The 20,189-nt window shown below is 38.7% G+C and overlaps 2 protein-coding genes across 5 annotated transcripts in view; one reads left to right on the forward strand and one right to left on the reverse strand.

The window, feature by feature from the left end:
* The window catches only part of dvl3a (dishevelled segment polarity protein 3a), a 20,210-nt gene extending 12,559 nt beyond the window's left edge, over positions 1 to 7,651 (forward strand). Inside the window, exons 12-15 of the mRNA XM_079614117.1 lie at positions 1,033 to 1,164; positions 1,909 to 2,076; positions 5,029 to 5,232; positions 6,665 to 7,651. Of these exons, the coding sequence (XP_079470243.1) occupies positions 1,033 to 1,164; positions 1,909 to 2,076; positions 5,029 to 5,232; positions 6,665 to 6,993 (833 nt within the window). The 3' untranslated portion in view covers positions 6,994 to 7,651. The remainder of the gene's footprint in view (positions 1 to 1,032; positions 1,165 to 1,908; positions 2,077 to 5,028; positions 5,233 to 6,664) is intronic.
* A 2,902-nt stretch (positions 7,652 to 10,553) lies between these two features.
* Positions 10,554 to 19,754, reverse strand: zbtb41 (zinc finger and BTB domain containing 41). Of its 4 annotated transcripts, none has more exons than XM_079614415.1 (12): positions 19,588 to 19,754; positions 19,236 to 19,339; positions 17,539 to 18,755; positions 16,379 to 16,586; positions 14,526 to 14,595; positions 14,250 to 14,397; positions 14,023 to 14,152; positions 13,661 to 13,756; positions 13,131 to 13,237; positions 12,547 to 12,652; positions 12,191 to 12,279; positions 10,636 to 11,716 (listed from the first exon to the last, which is right to left on the reverse strand). In XM_079614415.1, the coding sequence occupies exons 3-12, from the start codon at positions 18,704 to 18,706 to the stop codon at positions 11,121 to 11,123; spliced, it is 2,718 nt and encodes a 905-aa protein (XP_079470541.1). In that variant the 5' UTR covers positions 18,707 to 18,755; positions 19,236 to 19,339; positions 19,588 to 19,754; the 3' UTR covers positions 10,636 to 11,120. The 4 variants fall into 4 exon arrangements, with proteins under 4 accessions (XP_079470543.1, XP_079470541.1, XP_079470542.1 ...); XM_079614416.1 differs by having other exon boundaries at positions 17,539 to 18,743; positions 19,588 to 19,749; XM_079614417.1 differs by lacking the exon at positions 19,236 to 19,339 and having other exon boundaries at positions 10,554 to 11,716; positions 17,539 to 18,743.
* Between the last annotated feature and the right edge of the window lie 435 nt (positions 19,755 to 20,189).

Here is a 20,189-nt window from a genome sequence, read left to right on the forward strand (position 1 = left end):
TTTTCGATGAAATCTGAGAGCTTTCTGTCCCTCCATGGACAGCTGTGCAACTACCACTTTGACGCTTCAAAAAGTTAATAAAGAGATCGTAAAATTAATCCATATGAATTAAGCGGTTAGTCCAAATTTTCTGAAGTCACTCGATAGCTTTATATGATGAACCGATGTAATTTAGTCTTTGATTCACATATAAACATTCATCAGCGAACATAAACTGAAGCTCAATCATGCTTGGCGCATGAGAACAAACCTCATTGGTTCAAACGTGCTGCGTAACACGAGAATGAACCTCATTGGTTCTCGCACGTCAAGCGAACATGCTTGAGCTTCCCTTTACCACAACTGATGTGTGAGTTGATGAATGTTTATATCTGAATGAAAGCCTAAATTGAATATGTTTATTATATGAAGTGATTGTGTCACTGGGAACCGCTCAATTCATATGGATTAGTTTTACGATCTCTTTATGAACTTTTTGAAGCGTCAATGTGGTAGTTGCATAGATGGTCAATGGAGGGACAGAAAGCTCTCCGATTTCATCAAAAAGATCTTCATTTGTGTTCAGAAGATGAACGAAAGTCTTTCGGTTTTGGAATGACATGAGGGTGAGTAAATGATTACAGAATTTTCGTTTTTGGGTGAACTATCCCTATAAGTCTTCACTATTATTATGGATTTGAACAGACCTACATTTTGGCATGTTATTCATCCCACACCATTTGTTACAGACATGAATGATACCTCAAATTATGCGGTTTGTTGAGGAGAGTTGTATTGTTCATTTTCTTGTGATCAGACTTACTAGTTTTAACTCTCAAATGACAAAATGTTTTTTTTTTTTTGTAAAATGTATAATTGTATATAAATATAATTGTTTGTTTTATTTTTGCATTGAGTATAACCTTTGATGCTGATATGGCATAAAAAAAAAACACCTTAACAACTGTGTAGCAGCAACACAGAATGTGGGAGGTCCTGGTTTCTCGCCACCAGGCAGATTCTTTTGTAAACTGTGTGTTGTTCTCCTCGCAGGATTTGATGACTACCACCTGTCCGTCCACAGCGACATGGCAACAGTTGCAAAAGCAATGGCCTGTCCTGACTCAGGACTGGAAGTTCGAGACCGAATGTGGCTGAAGATCACCATAGCCAATGCTTTCATAGGTCAAGACACACTTTATTTCAATGATAGATTGTAGTAGTTCATCCTTATAGTTTGACCTGTAATTGTACCAATATTCAAGTCAGCATGAAACAGATCGTATTTTCTTCCCTACTTTGACGTTCTTTCTTGTGAAACCGCTTTTCAAGCGAGAAAAAAAATGCAGGCGGGACTTTATTTTGTCCATTAGGAATTGATCGGATCATTTGATCGCTGTCGTTTGCTAATTGCTGTGATGTCATGTGAGTGGCAGGTTGCTGAAACCGATGTTATTGACCCGCCCTTGCTCCAGTGGGACAGTAGAGATGTTGTGATGGGGAGAAGAAGTTAGTGTTGTTGATTATGAGGGCACATGAAAAAAAAAAATGTGCATGGATATATCATTTATAATAAACACTGCAATATTCCATAACAGAAATAATAATAGTTTATTACAGTGTACATCGCAACAAGATAAACACTGCAACATTCTGTTTGAAGCCTGTCCCTCCACAATCAACTGCAAGCTTGCAATCATTTTTTAGTGCAGAACCCACATCTCAAATCCGGTCCACAACTGATGCATAGAATCAAGTCCCTGCCCTAATTCTTTTTTCTTTTTTAGTAATATTTGTAATACTCAGATGTATGTCACAATATAAGAGAAAAATATCTGCTACTATTTCATCACAGCTTTAAAATAAACATCAGCAAACTACTCCATGGAGCCGCTGTATATAATAATTGGTGCCCATGTTGGTTTTCAGGCTCTGATGTGGTTGACTGGCTGTTTCATCATGTGGAGGGCTTCGCAGATCGCCGTGAAGCACGCAAGTACGCCAGCAACCTGCTGAAGGCTGGCTTCATCCGCCACACCGTCAACAAAATCACCTTCTCCGAGCAGTGCTACTACATCTTTGGAGATCTTTCCGGCAGTAAGTGCTTTTATGAGATTTCTGTCATTTGCTCACCCTTGTGTTGTTCCAAACCTGTATGACTTTCATTCTTCTGTGGACCAGATCATAAAATATGGATCTCTGAGCTGTTCTTTACCAGACAGTAAAACCATACTGTGACCAGGGGCTGTCAAGATCTGAAATGGGTCCAAAAGTTAGTGGTCCTATGGGCGCATATGAATATGTGGCATGTGACTTGCCACCTGAGAGCTTTTGCTTTAAATTTTAATCATCTCACAAAGCCATATATGGCATAGCCAGATCATATCCGGATCTTTTTGCAGCTTATTAGTGCACTGCAGACAAAACCGACTGTGGTGTCGACTCGCGTTGCCTGCAGCTAGGCCAAAACATTGCGCTTCAACACACGTCAAAGACAACCGTCAACTAGCTCTCCATAACTCTCCATACCAGCAGGTGGCAGTAGTCTATATTTGTCTTTCAAAAAGTTAAATTGGGGCTGCGTTCCAGTCCAAAATTGTCATGCCCTTCACTCGCTAACTTCCCTCCATCTCGTTCACTCGGATGTACGTCATTGCTTACTAGCGCTTCGTCCAAAATCGAATACTTCCCTACTATATAGCATGAGAAAAACAGTACTCCAATGTATGTCCAAATTCATAGTTTTGGAAAATTAGTAGGCGAAAAGTCACTGGAGTGGAAAAGTCTACTATGTCCAGCGAGATTCTGAAGTGTGCATTCGATGGACACTTTACCATCCCATGAGGCCATGGGAGGGTCACACATGGCTTGGCGGCTTCAACATGCATTAATTTTATTAAATAAAGAAGAGCTGTTCTGAGATTCCTCCTTTTGTGCTCCACAGAAGAACAGAAGAAAGAGTCATTTGGGTTCGGGTGAACATTATTTACAGTTAGGTCCATATATATTTGGACACAGGCACAATTTTCATACTTTTGGTTCTGTATACCACCAGAATAAAATTAAAATGAAACAATCAATATGAATTTGAAGTGCAGACTTTCAGCTTTAATTAAAGGGGTTGAACAAAAATATCAAGTAAACATTTTAAGAACTGCAACCATTTTTATACACAGTACCCCTATTTTCAGGGGCTCAAATGTAATTGGACAAATTAATATAATCATAAATAAAATGTTCATTTTTAATATTTTGTTGAGAATCCTTTGCAGACAATGACTGCCTGAAGTCTGGAACTCATGGACATCACCAAAGACTGGGTTTCCTGCTTTGTGATGCTTTGCCAGGCCTTAACTGCAGCTGTCTTCAGCTGTTGTTTGTTTGTAGGTCTTTCTGCCTTTAGTTTTACCTTCAGCAAGTGAAATGCATGCTCGATCGGGTTGAGATCAGGTGATTGACTCGGCCATTGCAGAATATTCCACTTCTTTTCCTTAAAAAACTCCTGGGTTGCTTTTGCAGTGTGTTTTGGATCATTGTCCATCTGTACTGTGAAGCGCCGTCCAACCAACTTTGCTGCATTTGGCTTAATCTGGGCAGACAGTATATTCCTATACACTTCAGAATTCATCCGGCTGCTTCTGTCTTCTGTTACATCATCAATAAACACCAGTGATCCAGTGCCACTGGAAGCCATGCATGCCCATGCCATCACACTGCCTCCACCATGTTTAACAGAAGATGTTGTATTCTTTGGATCATGAGCTGTTCCAAGCTTTCTCCATACTTTTTTCTTCCCGTCATTTTGGTACATGTTGATTTTAGTTTCATCCGTCCAAAGAATGCTTTTCCAGAACTGGTCAGGCTTTTTTAGATGCTTTTTGGCAAAGTCTAATCTGGCCTTTCTATTCTTGATGCTTACGAATGGTTTGCACCTTGTGGTGAACCCTCTGTATTTGTTCTCGTGAAGTCTTCTCTTGATTGTAGACTTTGACAATGACACGCCTACCTCCTGGAGAGTGTCCTTCACTTGGCTGGATGTTGTGAATGGGTTTTTCTTTACCATGGAGAGGATCCTGCGATCATCTACCACTGTTGTCTTCCGTGGACGTCCAGGCCTTTTTATGTTGCTGAGCTCACCAGTGGATTCTTTTTTTCTCAGATTGTACCAAACTGTTGATTTGGCCACTCCTAATATTCCTGCTATCTCTCGGATGGATTTATTTTGTTTTTGAAGCCTAATGATGGCCTGTTTTACTTGCATGGAGAGCTCCTTTGAACGCATGATGTAGGTTCACAGCAATATATTCCAAATGCAAATACTACACTTAGAATCAACTCCAGACCTTTTACCTGTTTAATTAATGAATAAATAACGAAGGAATAGCCCACACCTGTCCATGAAATCACTTTTGATTCAATTGTCCAATTACTTTTGGTCCCTTGAAAAAGGGGGGGTGGCTCTCCCAAGAGCTGTAATTCCTAAACCCTTCCTCCAATTTGGATGTAAATACCCTCAAATTAAACCTGAGAGTGTGCACTTTCAGCCCATATCCATTAAATAACTATAGCTTGAATATGTGTTGGTAAATACCTGAAAAAAAGAAAAATTGTGCCTGTGTCCAAATACATATGGACCTAACTGTATAATATATCCTATATATTAAGGAAAGACAAAATTTCGGTCTGAGCTAATCCTTTAACACAATGTAATCTCACAGTTTACATATGGTTCCTGCCCATTGTATATATAAATAAAACAAGTGCATTCTTTCATTGTAAGCTAGTAGGAGATTTTAAACCACTTTTTGGATTTGAGTTGTTGTTAGTCCAGATGTTGAATTTATGAATTTTCTGTTTGATTATGTAGCTATATAAATATTCCACTGCTATGTTTAGTGTAGGCTTGTCAGTACGAGGGAAAATTCTATTTCAGGCTCCAGCTATTCATGGCCCCGCACTTCCATCTGTCCCAGTGAAAGTTGCCGTCACTGTACAGTCAGGTTTGCATTGTGTCGACAACTCTATCAACGGGACTGTGTTTTGTTGTAGACATGGCCCATCTCTCTCTGAATGACCATGACGGCTCTAGCGGGGCGTCTGATCAGGACACTCTTGCTCCATTGCTTCACCCCGCTGAAGCTCCCTGGCCCGCCGCGTTCCCTTACCAGTACCCAACAGCCCATTCCCATGCGGACCCAGCTCACAGCTACTCTGAGGCCGGTGGAGGCAGCGCAGGCAGCCAGCACAGTGAAGGTGAGGAACCTCAAATCATGCTGCACGACATATGGAAATGAAATATTTTTTGCGATACGGTTTAGTGCACTTTGATCAATCCTGCAGGCTGCGGTTTTAGTAAGTAAATACTAGGGGTTGAACAGCTTTTTAACTTTTGAACACATTTATGTGATTAAAGTCGAGTCAACGTCAACAAGTCGCTGATGTTATAAATGAACAAATAAGCCTTAACCTTGAGCTGACTAATCGACGTCAAGCTTAAAGCATCATGGCAAAACATCGACTAGTCAATGCAAACCCTAGTGAATACCGGTTTCAGAGTGATGTGCGAACAACAGATGTTCATGAGTCTCAGAACGGCTCGGATCCTTTATGGTGAACCTGATTTCACCAAGGACAACATGTTCTTGGATCAACATATTTGTTGGTCCTCGAACAACATTCCAATCAACCAATCAGATTTGAAGGACAAGTTTACAGTTTATGTCAAGTTTAGGCTTACAACCAGGGTTAGGTGCGTTTACATCAGTGTTATTCACATATAATTTCCCTCTGATTTTAGGGATAAGATATTGGTTGGGATAGGTTTAGGGGTAGGGATATGGAATGTTGTTCCAGGTTAAACAAAGTATGTTGCAATGCTTGATGGTATACTGTTTAAAAATGAAATTAAGATGTATGTATGTATGTTTTTATATGCATGTACACTGAACAAAATTAATTGTAAACGCAACACTTTTGTTTTTGCCCCCATTATTTATGAGCTGAAAGATCTAAGACTTTTTCTATGTACACAAAAGCCCTATTTCTCTCAAATATTGTTCACAAATCTGTCTAAATCTGACCAGATCTAAATCAGCATCTTGATATGCCACACCTGTGAGGTGGATGGGTTATCTCAGCAAAGAAGTGCTCACTAACACAGATTTAGACAGATTTGTGAACAATATTTGAGAGAAATAGGGCTTTTGTGTACATAGAAAAAGTCTTAGATCTTTCAGCTCATAAATAATGGGGGCAAAAACAAAAGTGTTGCATATATAATTTTGTTTAGTGTATGTATGTTGTATAAATAGATGTGTTTATATACAAGTATATTTATTTTTTGTTTAATATATTGAATAATAATCACAATAAAATTATAGTAATTGTGATTATTTTATCGTCAAATTGAATTGGTCAAAAAACAGTGTGAATCTTAGTTTTGCTCAAATCGTTCAGCACTTCACACCTAAAGTCTTCAGAGTAAAAAGTAATTTTTCAGCTTTTTTTATTTTGATGCACTCCCCCAAAAAATCAATTCTAGAATGATTAATTATTTTCCAAATGGAGCTTTTCAAGTCATCTAATGAAACTTCCTGTATTTTTTCCTGCCACAATATACATTGCAGAAAAACCTTTACATGACATTTAAGTAGCGTCTCACTTCCCTTAACGTTGCTGTCCATAGGGAGCAGCGGTTCAAACTGCAGCTGGAGCAGGACCGAGGGGAAAACCGCAGCTGGAGACTTCAGGATAGGAGGCGGAGGCGAAATGGGCGACGCTCATGAGTTCGACTTCCGCAGAGACAGAGCCCCCAGCGAGCGCTCGGCGGCGGCACCCAGCGAGGGCAGCGTGCGGAGCTCACGATCTCACAGCTACAGCCTGAAGCAGGGATCCGCACGAGCCGCCCCGGGGTCGCCGTCCGCCCGCCTTCTCGCCAGCATTCCCCCCGAACTCACGGGCTCCCGCCGCTCGTGCAACACAGCCAACGGGGAGTTCTTCGTCGACATCATGTGACTTACAAGCAGAAGTGCCCAAACAGTTTTTTGCCTTATGGATTACAAAAAAAATGTGGCCTACTAGTGCAACCGATTAGAATTAGGATTAGTGCTGACCTAAAAACCAATAGCTTGTGAGCCCCAACAATACTTAGGTCTTAGAAATTAGTCTACTAAAGCATAGGAAAACATCAGTTCCTGCTTACAAGAACAGATTCAGACTTTTTTTTTACTAAATTTTTCACCTCAAAATAGTTGGGAAATGTGTTATTGGAGAAAATGGAAAGATTTCCTCTTATGGATGGACAAAAAAAAAGAGATTTTGAGAGAAATAGCAATAATTGAATGGGATTTAGTTTCAACACTATATGGGTGTGAGGTTTCAAGGTGAATGTAGTCCAACCAAGGACGTAAATGTCAAAGTTTGAAGAGAAATTTCTGTTGTCATCTGCCCTGTTTTAGCGCATATTAGGAGGTTCTTAACTTTTTTTTTTGTCCTTTTTTACATTTTTACTCTCAGTAAATGTCTCTTGCAGATATTTCATTATTCACGGAAATCGTTTTTACTGAGAATATATTTTTCAGTGTTTGTCAGCAATATTGTATTGGGAGAATTTTTTGAAGAACCATGTTAAGGAGATTTCGTTTTTTAATTTATAAATATAGTTTTATTGTGACATGCTTTGGAGTAAATGTGTGTCTGTGTGTGTTTTATGGGTTCAGCTTGTGGAATGTGAAGGCTGTCCTCATCTGGAATCCAGATGTTTCTCGCTTTGTGTGTCCGTCCACATCTGCTTTTATTGTTTTTCGGCTAATATTCTGAGGTTCTCCAACCTTCAACTTTTTTCAGAGCTTAAAAAGATGATCTCTCAAGTATTGAATCGTAGTGTTGGTGTTGGTTTGGTACAATTTGGTTTGGAAGTCCATAAGAGTAGCCAGTGAATGCGAATAAAAAGTATGACAGTACATACTAGGTGTTTAGTATTAAACCAGTAAAATGTAAGCTACGCGTAGAATAAGAAAAACAACCAATGTTACATTGAATTGGAGTTTGCTTTATACAAAAATTACTTAATCCTTGCAGCTAGCACAGAGCATCTTTTAATAGAAATATGTATCTAAATTTGCTTTTGGTTATTTAGTTCATCAGATCAGAAAACATTTCGTCAGCCCTTTAAAGAGCATCTGAAGATATTTCTGATATTGGCCAACTGTACATTTGTTTCCGTATGTTAGATGTCCTATAAGGTATACATTTTACCTCTTTTGATGTCAAGCTCCGTTTTAAACAAGCACCACAGGATGGGAACCAAATAAATAACAGCTAATATTTTTATTTTTTTCTCAAAATTGAAGGTGTCACAATATTGAAAATAGACAACGATGTGGATACGGGGAGTGCAGATGATTAAAGTGGAAAACATTCGTCATTTTAACTTCAGATCCAAAGAACAGAAATATACAGACAAAACATGCACATGAATGTAATTTCCCACGTCAGATCAGAAAACTTTCTGTATGAAAACAAATCCTGCTATAAGATCATCTTTGCCTCAGTGTTCTTGATGACAACTTTCAGGCAGAGACGCACACTTTTTAACAAGCACCAGATTGGGAACCAAAGAAATAACAGTAGACAAGAAAAAAATTGTCAAATGTGAAAAAGATGAAGGTAAGTCACAAAATATTGTGCATACAGTAACAGTGAAGACATGGGGAGTGCAGATGATTCATATGGAAACTAGGAATTGTTTTTGGTTGATATTGGGCAGCTGATGGACTTCTGAGTGGCTTCTGGATCAACAAATCCTACCAGATGTCCATCATGTGCTGGGTAGATTACTCACAAATTGTAGTCGGTACTGATTCCAAATGGCATGACAAAAATGGTAGTTGGTAACATAATTCATTACATTACACATTTAAGGTACGGTAATATAATCAGACTACTTTTTGATAACTTATTTATAACATTGATTTGAATAGGATGATCTTGTACAATATTTATATGAAAATGCAAAGAGAAATAAAATGCATGCAAATATGAATTTTAATGCGTTTGAAAGACAAAAGCCTTCCAAAGAAAGTAATACACGGTAGTCACTGAGTGATAATTCAAATAATAATTTGTATGTAAGCAGTAGATTTTTATAGAAAGAAAAATTTGTCTTTGCAAGGTTGAGCTGCAGGTGATGTTCTTTCATCCAAGATGTACGCCAGACCACTTGAAGATTTGTGCAGCTACTGTGGATCATCTGGATCTGGTTGAAATGAAAGGTACAGCTGCGTGTCATCAGCATAGCAATGGTAGGAGAAACCATGTAATGTGGTGTATATGGAAAAGAGGAGGGGTCCCAGAACTGAAACCTGAGGAATCCCCATGATCAATTGATGTGCTTTGGATACCTTGTCTCTCCAGACAACCCTGAAATACCTTCCTGTTAGAAAGGATTTAAACCAGTCAAGTGGAGTTCCTATGATGCCCAGTGATGAGAGGGACAGGAGCATGATTCACAAGAATTATCTGATGATTCACGAGAGCATCCTGACCAGTTGAATCACAGTAGCCTATGGTATAGAGTACGACAGAAATGGACCGTAAGTGCCTGCAGAGAGTGGTAAAGACTGCTGAGAGCATCATACCTTTACCCTCCTTGCAGAACATCTAGCTACCACCGCAGAGTCCACAGAAGAGCCAGTTCCGTTAAAGACTCGTCCTACCCCAACACAAACTGGCAAAAGGTAGGCCTACATATAAAATTCAGGACGTCTAAGAAATAGTATTTATTAACAGCCACCAGAATGTTAAATGGGTCAAACAATCATTGACCCTGACATCACCCTATTACCGAAAAATATTTCAACACAGACTCCTCATCATAGGCGCATTCATTGACGCATATGCGACCTGTTCAGACCACACAACTATAGCCTAGGGCTACTATATTTGGACTACTTTGTATTGCACTGTTTCTGTTTGTATATTTGTAATCTATACTATATGTTTCTTCTTATCTTAATACTTTATTCTCGTGGAAAGCAGAATAATTTAATTGTGCAGGGAACTGTGCATATGACAATAAAGGCTTTGAACTTTAAACTGGGTTGAACAACTGCTGATATATAAAGAATTGCTGATATTTGACCACAGGGAGGCAGTGTGACTCGAAAGACTGAAATGGGCAATTACTGTTTATTCATTTTTGTGCGTGTCAGTCAGATTTAGTTGTAATCTTATTCATGTGTTTGAGCTGGTTTCCTGCGCAATGAATTGTGAATGGACAAATGGAGAGCTACATGAATATGTCCAAACTGTGGATAGGAAATGCTGTTGGAAAACTGAATAATTGCAGAAAGACAACAGAATAAACATAATCTAACTAAGAAATTATTGGGAGATAAAGAGTGTTAACTGATGTTTTGTCAGTAGGCTAGTCTGCTGGACTGATATAAAGATCTCATTTTTTTACATTACAAAGTTATCAGAATTTCATCTTATTTGTATCTTATTTTACAGGTTTAAACAGATGTAACGATTCATACAGCAAACAGAATAAAACAGGTTTCCCAAAGAAAGTGGTCATAATGGTTGTCTTTAAAACTTTTTTCCAACATCCCACCATGTGACTGAACAGCAAAAACACAACAAACGACAAGAACAAGCAGTATAAAATCACTTCCTGAACTCAAGAGTTCCAGAGCGCTTTATTTACAAGAACACGAGCAAAAGAGCTGTGCGCTGATTTCATCACTAACTTTGGTTAGGGGTGGTGAATTACTTGAGAAGATTTGACACAAATATAATAACTCATCAGCACTGCAGTTATGCGTCAGATATATGAACACAAATGGCTTATAAAGGAGACATTTACACACAGATTCAATTTAGAGTCAAAATTTCACAGTGGATGATAAAATCCTCAATTCATTATTAGCCGTTTACTTCACTATTAAAGGAATAGTTCACGGAACAATTTTAATTCTGTCATTATTTATTCTCCGTCATGTCGTTCCAAACTATTTTCTGCTTTGAATTACAATAGAGAATGCATTTTAGAGTGAACCATGTCTTTAAGAACAGCACAAAGAGACCAAAAGGAATTAATGTGAAGAACAAAGTATGTAATAGCATTGATGTGCTGCGAATTAATGAGTATGTTCAGCACTAGACATATTTTGTACAGATGAAGCCGAGTCCAGTCCCAATAGCGTGCCCAAGTACGACTGCTCTCGAGGGTCCAGCATCTGGTCCGGCCGCACTGGGTGCACTATGTTGGTGGGCTGAGGCGTGAGGGTGTACTTCTCCAAGAACACTAGGTCAGTGGCGGACTGGTAGCCTGTCTGCTGTTGCTGGCTCACAGCTGGAAGGACGCCATGTGACGCCCCGTGCACCGTGTCCTCAGTCATCTGGACGGGGACGAGCGTCACGGGAACGCAGACATCAGCCGCCACACTCTGCAGCGCAGTCTTCGCTGTGTTGTGGTATGGTTTGGGTGTTTGGTTTGATGGCGACGGCTCGGTCAGCTTGCTGGTGGGGGGCACAGGCAGGTTCTGCTGGTCGAGCAGGCGGGCGCTGTGAACGTGGTCCACGTGGTACTTCAGCTTGTCCTTACGCTTGAATGTAGCACTGCAGTGCGGGCAGTTGAAAGGACGTACATCTGAGTGAATGACCATGTGTTTGGTCAGAGTCTTCTTGATGCGGAAGGTCTGGTTACAGATCACACACCGGTGGGGTTTCTCACCTGAGGACAGAAAAAATGGTGTAACAGAAATGTCCCAAATTGGCCGTTAAAGATTTACAGGTCAAAAAGTGTGAAGTCGGTAAGAATTTTAAATCTTTTTGAAAGATGTCTATTATGCTCACCAAGGCTGCATTTTTTGCTCAAAAGGACAGTAAAAAACAATATTGTAAAGAATTTTTTTGAATCAATTTATGATTTTTATGTTTTATTTCTGTGATCAAAGCTGAACTTTCAGCATCATTACTCCAGTCTTCAGTGTCACATGATCCTTCAGAAATCATTCTAAAATGATGATCTGCTGCTCAAGAAACATTTATTATTATTGTCTATGTTGTTGAAATGTATTATTTATTTGAAATAGAAATCTTTTGTTACATGTCTTTAGTCACTTTTGATTCTTTTTAATGCATCCTTGCTGAATAAAAGTATTAATTTCTTTCCTAAAACAACCTTTTTAATGGTAGCGTATTTTACCTGAATGCGTTCTGAAATGTGACATGAGGTTGGTCTTCCCCCTGAACTCTTTCTTGCACACCTGACACTGATGCACAACTGCTTTATACCTGTCAAAATACAGTACATGATCACGACATCACAGATCTCACACAACCAACATCAACTGCAGACATTATTTAGTATTGCATAACAAAGACAGCATGTCTCGTCACAAAAACAATGCTTTTGTTTCTGAAATCGATGTGTGTGTGTGTGTGTGTGTGTGTGTGTGTGTGTGTGTGTGTGTGTGTGTGTGTGTGTGTGTGTGTGTGTGTGTGTGTGTGTGTGTGTGTGTGTGTGTGTGTGTGTGTGTGTGTGTGTGTGAGTTCACATGCCTTCGCCAGATCTTCTCTCCCAGGTGAATGCTTTTATAATGCACAGTCAGGTGATCGGCACGGCGGAAGCATTTTCCACACTCTTCACACTGGTGCGCTCTCTCGCCTACACAAAACAAATGACTATAATCCTACATACACACTTATAGAGCACATAAAGCAGTCAAGAGCAGGATGAAGAAACTCATGGTTAGTTTAATCGTTTTAAGGTGGATTTTACAGTTTTTGGCCTTAAAGGGATAGTCCAAAATTAACATTTTGGTAACCAGTTTCAGTTCCAATTGATTTCCATTATATTTTTGGAAGTTAATGGGAGCCGAGAGAGTTTCTTTGGTTACCAATATTCCTTAAAATATCTTTTTTTTATGTTCCACAGAAGAAAAAAAGTCACACAGGTGTGGAACGACAGTTTTAAATCCTAGTGAGTCATCCATCTAGACATTTAAGGCATCACATTACATCTGACAAACAGATGGCGAAATGATGCCACCTTGAATTAAATTAGCATGTGAAATCATAGTATGTTCAAATTTATATCTGGGGTTTCTGAGACCACAATCAAAAATGTAACTTTGAAAAAATACCTGTATGAATTTTTTTGTGTTTCTTTAGATGATCATGACGAATGAAGGTTTTGCCACATTCCTCACATTCATAGCGCTTGTCCTCGTGATGAACACGAAGGTGAAGCCTAAAATATAGACGTAACAACACTGGTAATAAATACACACAACTCCTTAATATTAACATTGATGACAATAAGAAATGTTTCTTGAGCAGCAAATCATCATATCAGAATGATTTCTGAAGGATCATGTGACACTGAAGACTGGAGTAATGATGCTGAAAATTCAGCTTTGAATTGCAAGAATAAAATGACATTTTTAAATATATTAAAAATAGAAAAACTGTTTAATATGTAATATTTAACAATATTTTTGCCACCTTTGTAAGCATTAGAGACTTCCTTCAAAAACCGAAGATGTGCAAGATCGATAAAAGATCTATAAGCTTGCTTATCTATTCATCGGCACATATTCTCTCAGAATTCGTTTTAGTTTTTTTGGACGTGAACCATGTTTCTTGTATGTAGTATTTGGGCACTCTCACAGACCTGTAGGAGCTCCCGTGACGGAAACTTTGTCCGCAGATGCTGCACAGGTGAGGTTTTTCCCCGCTATGGATCCTCAGATGCTCTCTGAGGGTTGTCCTGAAAATATGTTCAAAGATTATGTAGCATATATAAGTGCTGCAATTATAGATAAAAATAGTGGACCAGTATCATAAGATCTTAGTTCAGCTCAAGGAGGAAAAGTTGAAGTTCAATGATACACAGACTCAAGGCTGCAGTGCAATTGTGAATTGTATTACATAAATATAGGAGAACAAGAGAGAGCTTGTTTTTTTTAAACCATTATCGCACTGGCATACAGTTTGGGTAATATCAGTGTTTTGAGCACAACAGCGGCTTCTTACCTCTCTCGAACCGATTTGCCACACAGAAAGCAGGTCCATTTCCTCTTCCCCCCATGTGTGCACTCTATGTGACGTTTGCGGTTTCCAGTGTCATTAAACTGACGACCACAGATGTCACAAGGAAAGGGTCCTGGATATTGGACATTTTGTCAACATTAAAGGAATTCTCTCAGGTTAAACGCTTTTGGTGCCGTTCATTAGCACAAGAAAGAAAGGTAAAGCTTTACCCAAATGGAACTTTTCTTGGTGCTTCAACCGGGCAAATCGCGACTTGAAGCACTCGTCACAGTAGGCACACTTGAAGGGTTTGTCCTGTGAATGCAAGATCATGTGCTCCTCCAGATGGGGGCGACGACTGAAGGACTTGTGACAGATCTGCAAAAGCAGCAATGTTAAGGAAATGACACAGGCGACTGTAAAATTGTTTCCAAACAGAATTTCACGTCGACCTTTCTTGGTCATTTGAACGTAGTGTATAAAAAGAAATAAGGCAAATGACTCACGTCACATTTCCAGCCTTCACTCTTCTTCTTCTTCTGAGTGAGAAACTCCTGGAGGTGGTCAGGGTGAAATCTGTAAGCAGACAAGGTGTTGGTAACAAAGCGTTTCGTCACCAAAACAACAGTTCAGAAGATGTACTGGAAACTGGGGAATTTGTAAAGTGGTGAATGTGGGACTACAGCTAACATGATTCTTCAGTAGGAACTAACTAAATCCATGATAGCGTTTCCACAAACTTTCCAAACGAGGACAACATATAGAGAAATGAAATACAGCAGTCAGAAAGAGAGACAGATGTCAAATTTACAGTTACTCCTTCAGCTAAAGTTTACAATATTAATAACTGTGGAAATGCATTTATTCGTTTAGTAGACACTAACTGCTATTAAAGGGACAGTTCACCCAAAAATAAAAATTCTGTCATAATTTACTCACCCTTAAGTCGTAATAAACCTGTCTGAGTTTTATTTTCAACACAAAATAAGAAAGTTGGTCCCATTGACTTCCATTGTATGGTCAAAAAGTATAATGGTTATAATAGTTTGGTTACCAGCATTCTTCAAAATATCTTCCTTTGTATTCTGCAGAACAAAGTCATACCAACTTCTTGTTCTGATTTAAGTCACATTTCATGATATTAAATTATATTTTACATGAAGAAAATGAAGCCCATTTAATGGAAGCTTGTTTCCACCATTGAATAAAATAAAAAAACGAATTGCGACTTTTTCATCTCACAATACTGACTTTTTCCCTCGCAATTGCAAGTTTATATCACGCAATTCTGACTTTTTTTCTTAGAATTGTTTGATATAAAACTCGCAATTGCGTGTTATAAAGTTATAAAAATATCAAATCGCCATTCCGACTTTATAACTCGCAATTGTGAGAGAGTTGCAATTATCTTTTAAATTGTTTTATTCCGTGGCGGAAACAAGCTTCCATACCAATTTGATGATTTTAGGATTTTTTTTCTTTACATTATTTTAATGACAGTTAAGAACACACATTTCCAAATTGTCCATGGTAATCCATTCATATGTTATATTTTTCTCAAAGTTGGGGTAATATCAGTCATAATATCTGTCCACAAGACATTCTCCCAGAAATATTTTGGCATGTTCAAGCGCAAGTTGCAGTTAGGCTTTTTTATGTCAGTGTGGCTCTCCTGGCTCTCCTATCTTTGAGTGGAAACTGCCGTACGGCTTGAATGTGTGTGGCAGTTGGCAGATGTCAGTTATTTTTCGTTGCAATCTTGCATCAAGGTTTCTCTCGCGGCCACATCCAGTGACCATGGGCATTACATTTCTTGATAACATTATGTATGGTGAAAGCAGGAACATCAAGGTCTATGGAAATGTGCTCGCAACCTTGAGATTGTCCATGCTTGGCTATAATCTTGTGTCTGACCTGACCACTTCACATAATGCTTCATTATAACTTCACACTTCACGTTTCGTGGTACAAATATTGACACAAAACAGGAGAATGATTCATTTTCTGGTTGATTCAGTGACCGTGAACCAGAATCACTTGCTTGAAATGGAATCGTTTTTAACTACTTCTAGAAGGTGCCAATAATACTGTCCAGGCCGTTTTAGGATTTCTCTGTGAACCTACCTAAGATTTAATACATTATTCCGATTTTGTTGTTTTGTTCAGCTGCACATCAAAGGCATACATGCAAATATTTGGATACCAAAATTTCAAAAGCTAACTGGAAGAAATTGTGGCTTAATGGTCATGAAATAGGCTTGCCTTTCTTCATGCAAAATAATGACTTATTTCTTCAGATTTTTGTGTTTTGTTTGTCATGTTCAGTGAAACCCGGGATTGGGACGGGATCCCCACTCACCTCTTCACGTGTCTGCTGAGAGTCTTCCTGCTGGCATGAAGCTTGTTGCAGAAGGGGCATTTGTGCTCTTTCCTCTGGACGGGCGTATCACTGTCATGTTTCTTCTTGTGCACCGTGAGGTTTGATTTGGTGGAGTAGCACTGAAGACAGATGTCACACTGGAAAGGTTTTTCTCCGGTGTGTACTCTGGTGTGACTCTCGTATTTACCTACAAAATGAGGAATAGCAAAGCAGTGATTCAGACAAAGCTATTACATTAACAACGAAATGGCATTAATCTTTCTTTTTTACATTTTTTATTCAAATCATAATAAAATACCGGTAAATGCAAACTGCTTCCTTCCTTATGATATCAGGACACTCAGTTGTACTGCCCTGACATTTTATACTTTATGGTCAAAAAATATCAAATATAAATTTTAATTAATAAACTAAAAACATGCTCATCATAGAAGTGCGGTGGGGTCGGTAACATAAAAAAAAAACTTAATATAACTTATACGTAGAATTAGTTAAACGTAGAATAACTTTTATTCACTTAGTACACATTAAATTGATCAAAAGTGATAAATATCACCATTTTCACAAAAAATATTAAGCAGCACAACTGTTTTCAACATTGATAATAATAATAAATGTTTCTTGAGCAGCAAATTATCATATTAGAATGATTTCTGAAGGATCATGTGACACTGAAGACTGGAGTAATGATGCTGAAAATTCAGCTTTACCATCAGAGGAATAAATGACATTTTAAAACATATTATAATATAAAATAGGGTTTAGTTTAGGGTCCATTTCACACTTTTAACTACAACTTTTGCCTCAATAAACTCCTAATTCCTGTTTATTAACAGTTAGTACGGTAGTTGTTCAGTTTAGGTATTGGGATTAAGGGATGTAGAATAAAGGTCATGCAGAATAAGGCATTAATATGTGATTTATAAGTACTAATAAACAGCCAATATCCTAGCAATATGCATGCTAATAAGCAAATAGTTAATACCGGTAGTGAGAATTGGACCCTAAACTAGTGTTACCGAAAATAGTTATTGAATTAAGTTTTAAACTCCAATAATATTTTATTTTTTATATATTTGAACTGCATTATTAAATAAAATAAGAGACCGATTACATCCGTCAGCCTTTACGGTTCTCACCTATGCGATCAAAGGTCTTGTCGCACTTGGGACACTTTAGAGTCTTTTTGTTAGCGCTCTGGACCACGACGGGAGCCAGTCCCTCTGGGAAGACATGAGCGGTGACCTCCGGCGCTTGGCTTTGCTCCTCGACAGCATGAGTGGATCTCGGTTCGGCCTCCTTCTGCTCTCCAGCCTCACTGAGTTCAGACACATGCTCCTCAGCGTCTTCACATTCTGCCTCTTCCACCTCCACAGCACTGGAGCTTTCTTCTCGCCCCTCCTTACTACCGTGCTCTCCCTGTTCAGTCTGTTGCTCTTCCTCGCTTTCGTCACCTTCTTCCTCCTCCTCAAAGGTAGCATCGTCATCATTTGGAGTTTTTTGACTGGGTTTTCCAGACAGGACGTGACCATTTCCGCTCTCCTGGCTCTCGAATTTAGCAGGGGTCCTCCTCTGACGGCCAGATCGGCGGGTAGTGACCGCAGATGTGCTTGCCATGTTTTGCTCTTCCTCAACATGGCAACAAGAGCTGTGCGTCTTGGCAAGGTGATTCTCCAGAGACTTCTTGTAGCAGAACGTGCGACTGCAAAAGGAGCACTTGGCTCCTACTGAAGTTTGGACATGCGGGACATCTGGGGTCTCCTGGGGAATCCGCTGAACATCACTTTCTTCATCAGCGTGAGCTGGCGTCACCAACTTTGATAAAAGATTCACAGCTTCCATCATATCCAGAAAACAGGCAGCCTCGGTCAGAGCAGGAATCTGGCTTTCTGAAACTTCAAATTCAGACGTGTACAGGAAGTTGAGCAAGAGCCCAAAGGTGGAGCCCTCTATGTTATCAATGGTAACATGGTGCAATTCGAGGTTTTCACTGAATTTGGCATGAAAATAGCCACTGCCGAAAGCCAAAACCACCTTGTGGGCATGATACATCTTCCCACTGACCATGAGAGTTATGTCACAGAATGATGGCAGTTTCTGACGGTCTTCGTTCAAGAACTTCAGGAAACAGCCATCGCTTTGGGATATTTGCAGATGCTTCTTTTCCTGCGAAGAATCTTTATTGGCCACGTCAACATCGCTGCTGGCATCACACGCCGTCGGCCCATCACGTGTTGTCTCCTGTGTTTCTGTGCTACTGATGTCCTTCACTTTTGACTGCTGGGATGGACTGACTTTCTTCTTCATGTTTAGGGTTTTCAACACAAAACTTCCATTTTTAGAGCTGAAAAACAGACTTACAGAGTTACAGTACACAAACACTGACTCTTTAGTACTTGGGCAAAACTGGGGTAAAAATATATATATTTATGTAATCTGTTTATAGGTATTGTATTACATTTGGAGTACAACCTGCTGCTCCATCTATTGAAAACCATATTTTGCATATCACACGTATAGACTTCAGAATCTTCACCCTTAAATAAATATTTTACAAAATTGACCTATTCCTTCAGTCAGGATATACTACTATAGATGATTGTTTTAAAAATAAACTTTAAACTTTCACAAACATTTTAATGGAAATGTCAAAACAAAAAAATAAATACATTTTAAATACAAATAAATTGCACATTTGTGTTAAGTACATCCTATCTGGTTCATTTCAAAGTGGAAACAACAACAAAAAGCTCATAGCTAGAAAAACTATGGGCCATATTTTGTCCTATACTGGAGCAAATTTAGAATAAACGATTATAGTTGATTATGCATTTACCAGCACTTTCAGTTGTCATAACAATAGCCGAGGAGTTAGTAACTTCAGACAAAACGAAGCATTGACAGCGTCATATACCATGACGTTTTGCATGCAGTCTTGCACTGGGTGAAGAAAATGACACAAACGAAACAAACACATAACAAATCTGTCAGCATGCATTACATACATTCCTAAATATAGTGCACTGCAAATAAGAACAATGCAAATCTGAAGTGAACTACCCCTTACGGCCCCCCATTATATCATGCTCCCACAGGGCCCCTCCACAACAGGAGTGCGTTGACAAACGACCCTAAAATGGCCCATGGCAAACTGCGAAAAGCGATTTGTTTCTCATTTCCAGTCTTACCTTTAAAAACATTAAACATGCGGTGGTGTTTTGAAGTGGTGTCTTGTTTTGTCTTTGTATACAAACAACAAAATTATAAGATTATAAGACGCGTATTGTGTCCTTTTTGCACCCTCCAGGGCTCCGACGTCTCAACAAGCTGTTTTGTCATTGGCTAAGGGCGAAACGTCTTCCTGTTTCATTGGTTTACATATAAAGCGAATCCTCCGAAAATAACTCCTATGTATAACTTGTAATTTAATAAAAGTTAATAATGTATTATTTTCATTTATAAATAATAATAATATTAATAACAATGACGTTGTCCATAAGACGCGTAGCATTATGGGTAATGCAGTGGCCTATTTGGAAATCCCTGCTTCAAGTTCAATAATGCACACACAAGTGCAGTTATTATTTATTTATGATCAGATACATAATGTTTAATTGGATAATTCATATTTATTAAATATAATAATTATAAAAAAAATTTTTTTACAAAATATTAAATCATAATGTAAATATTAACAAAAGTTCGAACAGTCAAAAGTTCGAACATCATTAATTATTTTACACATTTTATATGCAAATTAGCCTACATAGTGACCAAATGTTATGCAATA

Source organism: Phoxinus phoxinus (assembly GCF_949152265.1).
Source record: "Phoxinus phoxinus genome assembly, chromosome: 5".
Taxonomy (NCBI): domain Eukaryota; kingdom Metazoa; phylum Chordata; class Actinopteri; order Cypriniformes; family Leuciscidae; genus Phoxinus; species Phoxinus phoxinus.

Coding starts and splice junctions, on each gene's coding strand:
- zbtb41 (XM_079614417.1), bottom strand. CDS start 18,706: ATGAAGAAGAAAGTCAGTCCATCCCAGCAGTCAAAAGTGAAGGACATC. Junction 13,757..14,022: donor GGCAAATCGGTTCGAGAGAG/GTAAGAAGCCGC, acceptor ACATATTTTCAG/GACAACCCTCAGAGAGCATC. Junction 12,280..12,546: donor GGAGAGAAGATCTGGCGAAG/GCATGTGAACTC, acceptor GTATTTTGACAG/GTATAAAGCAGTTGTGCATC.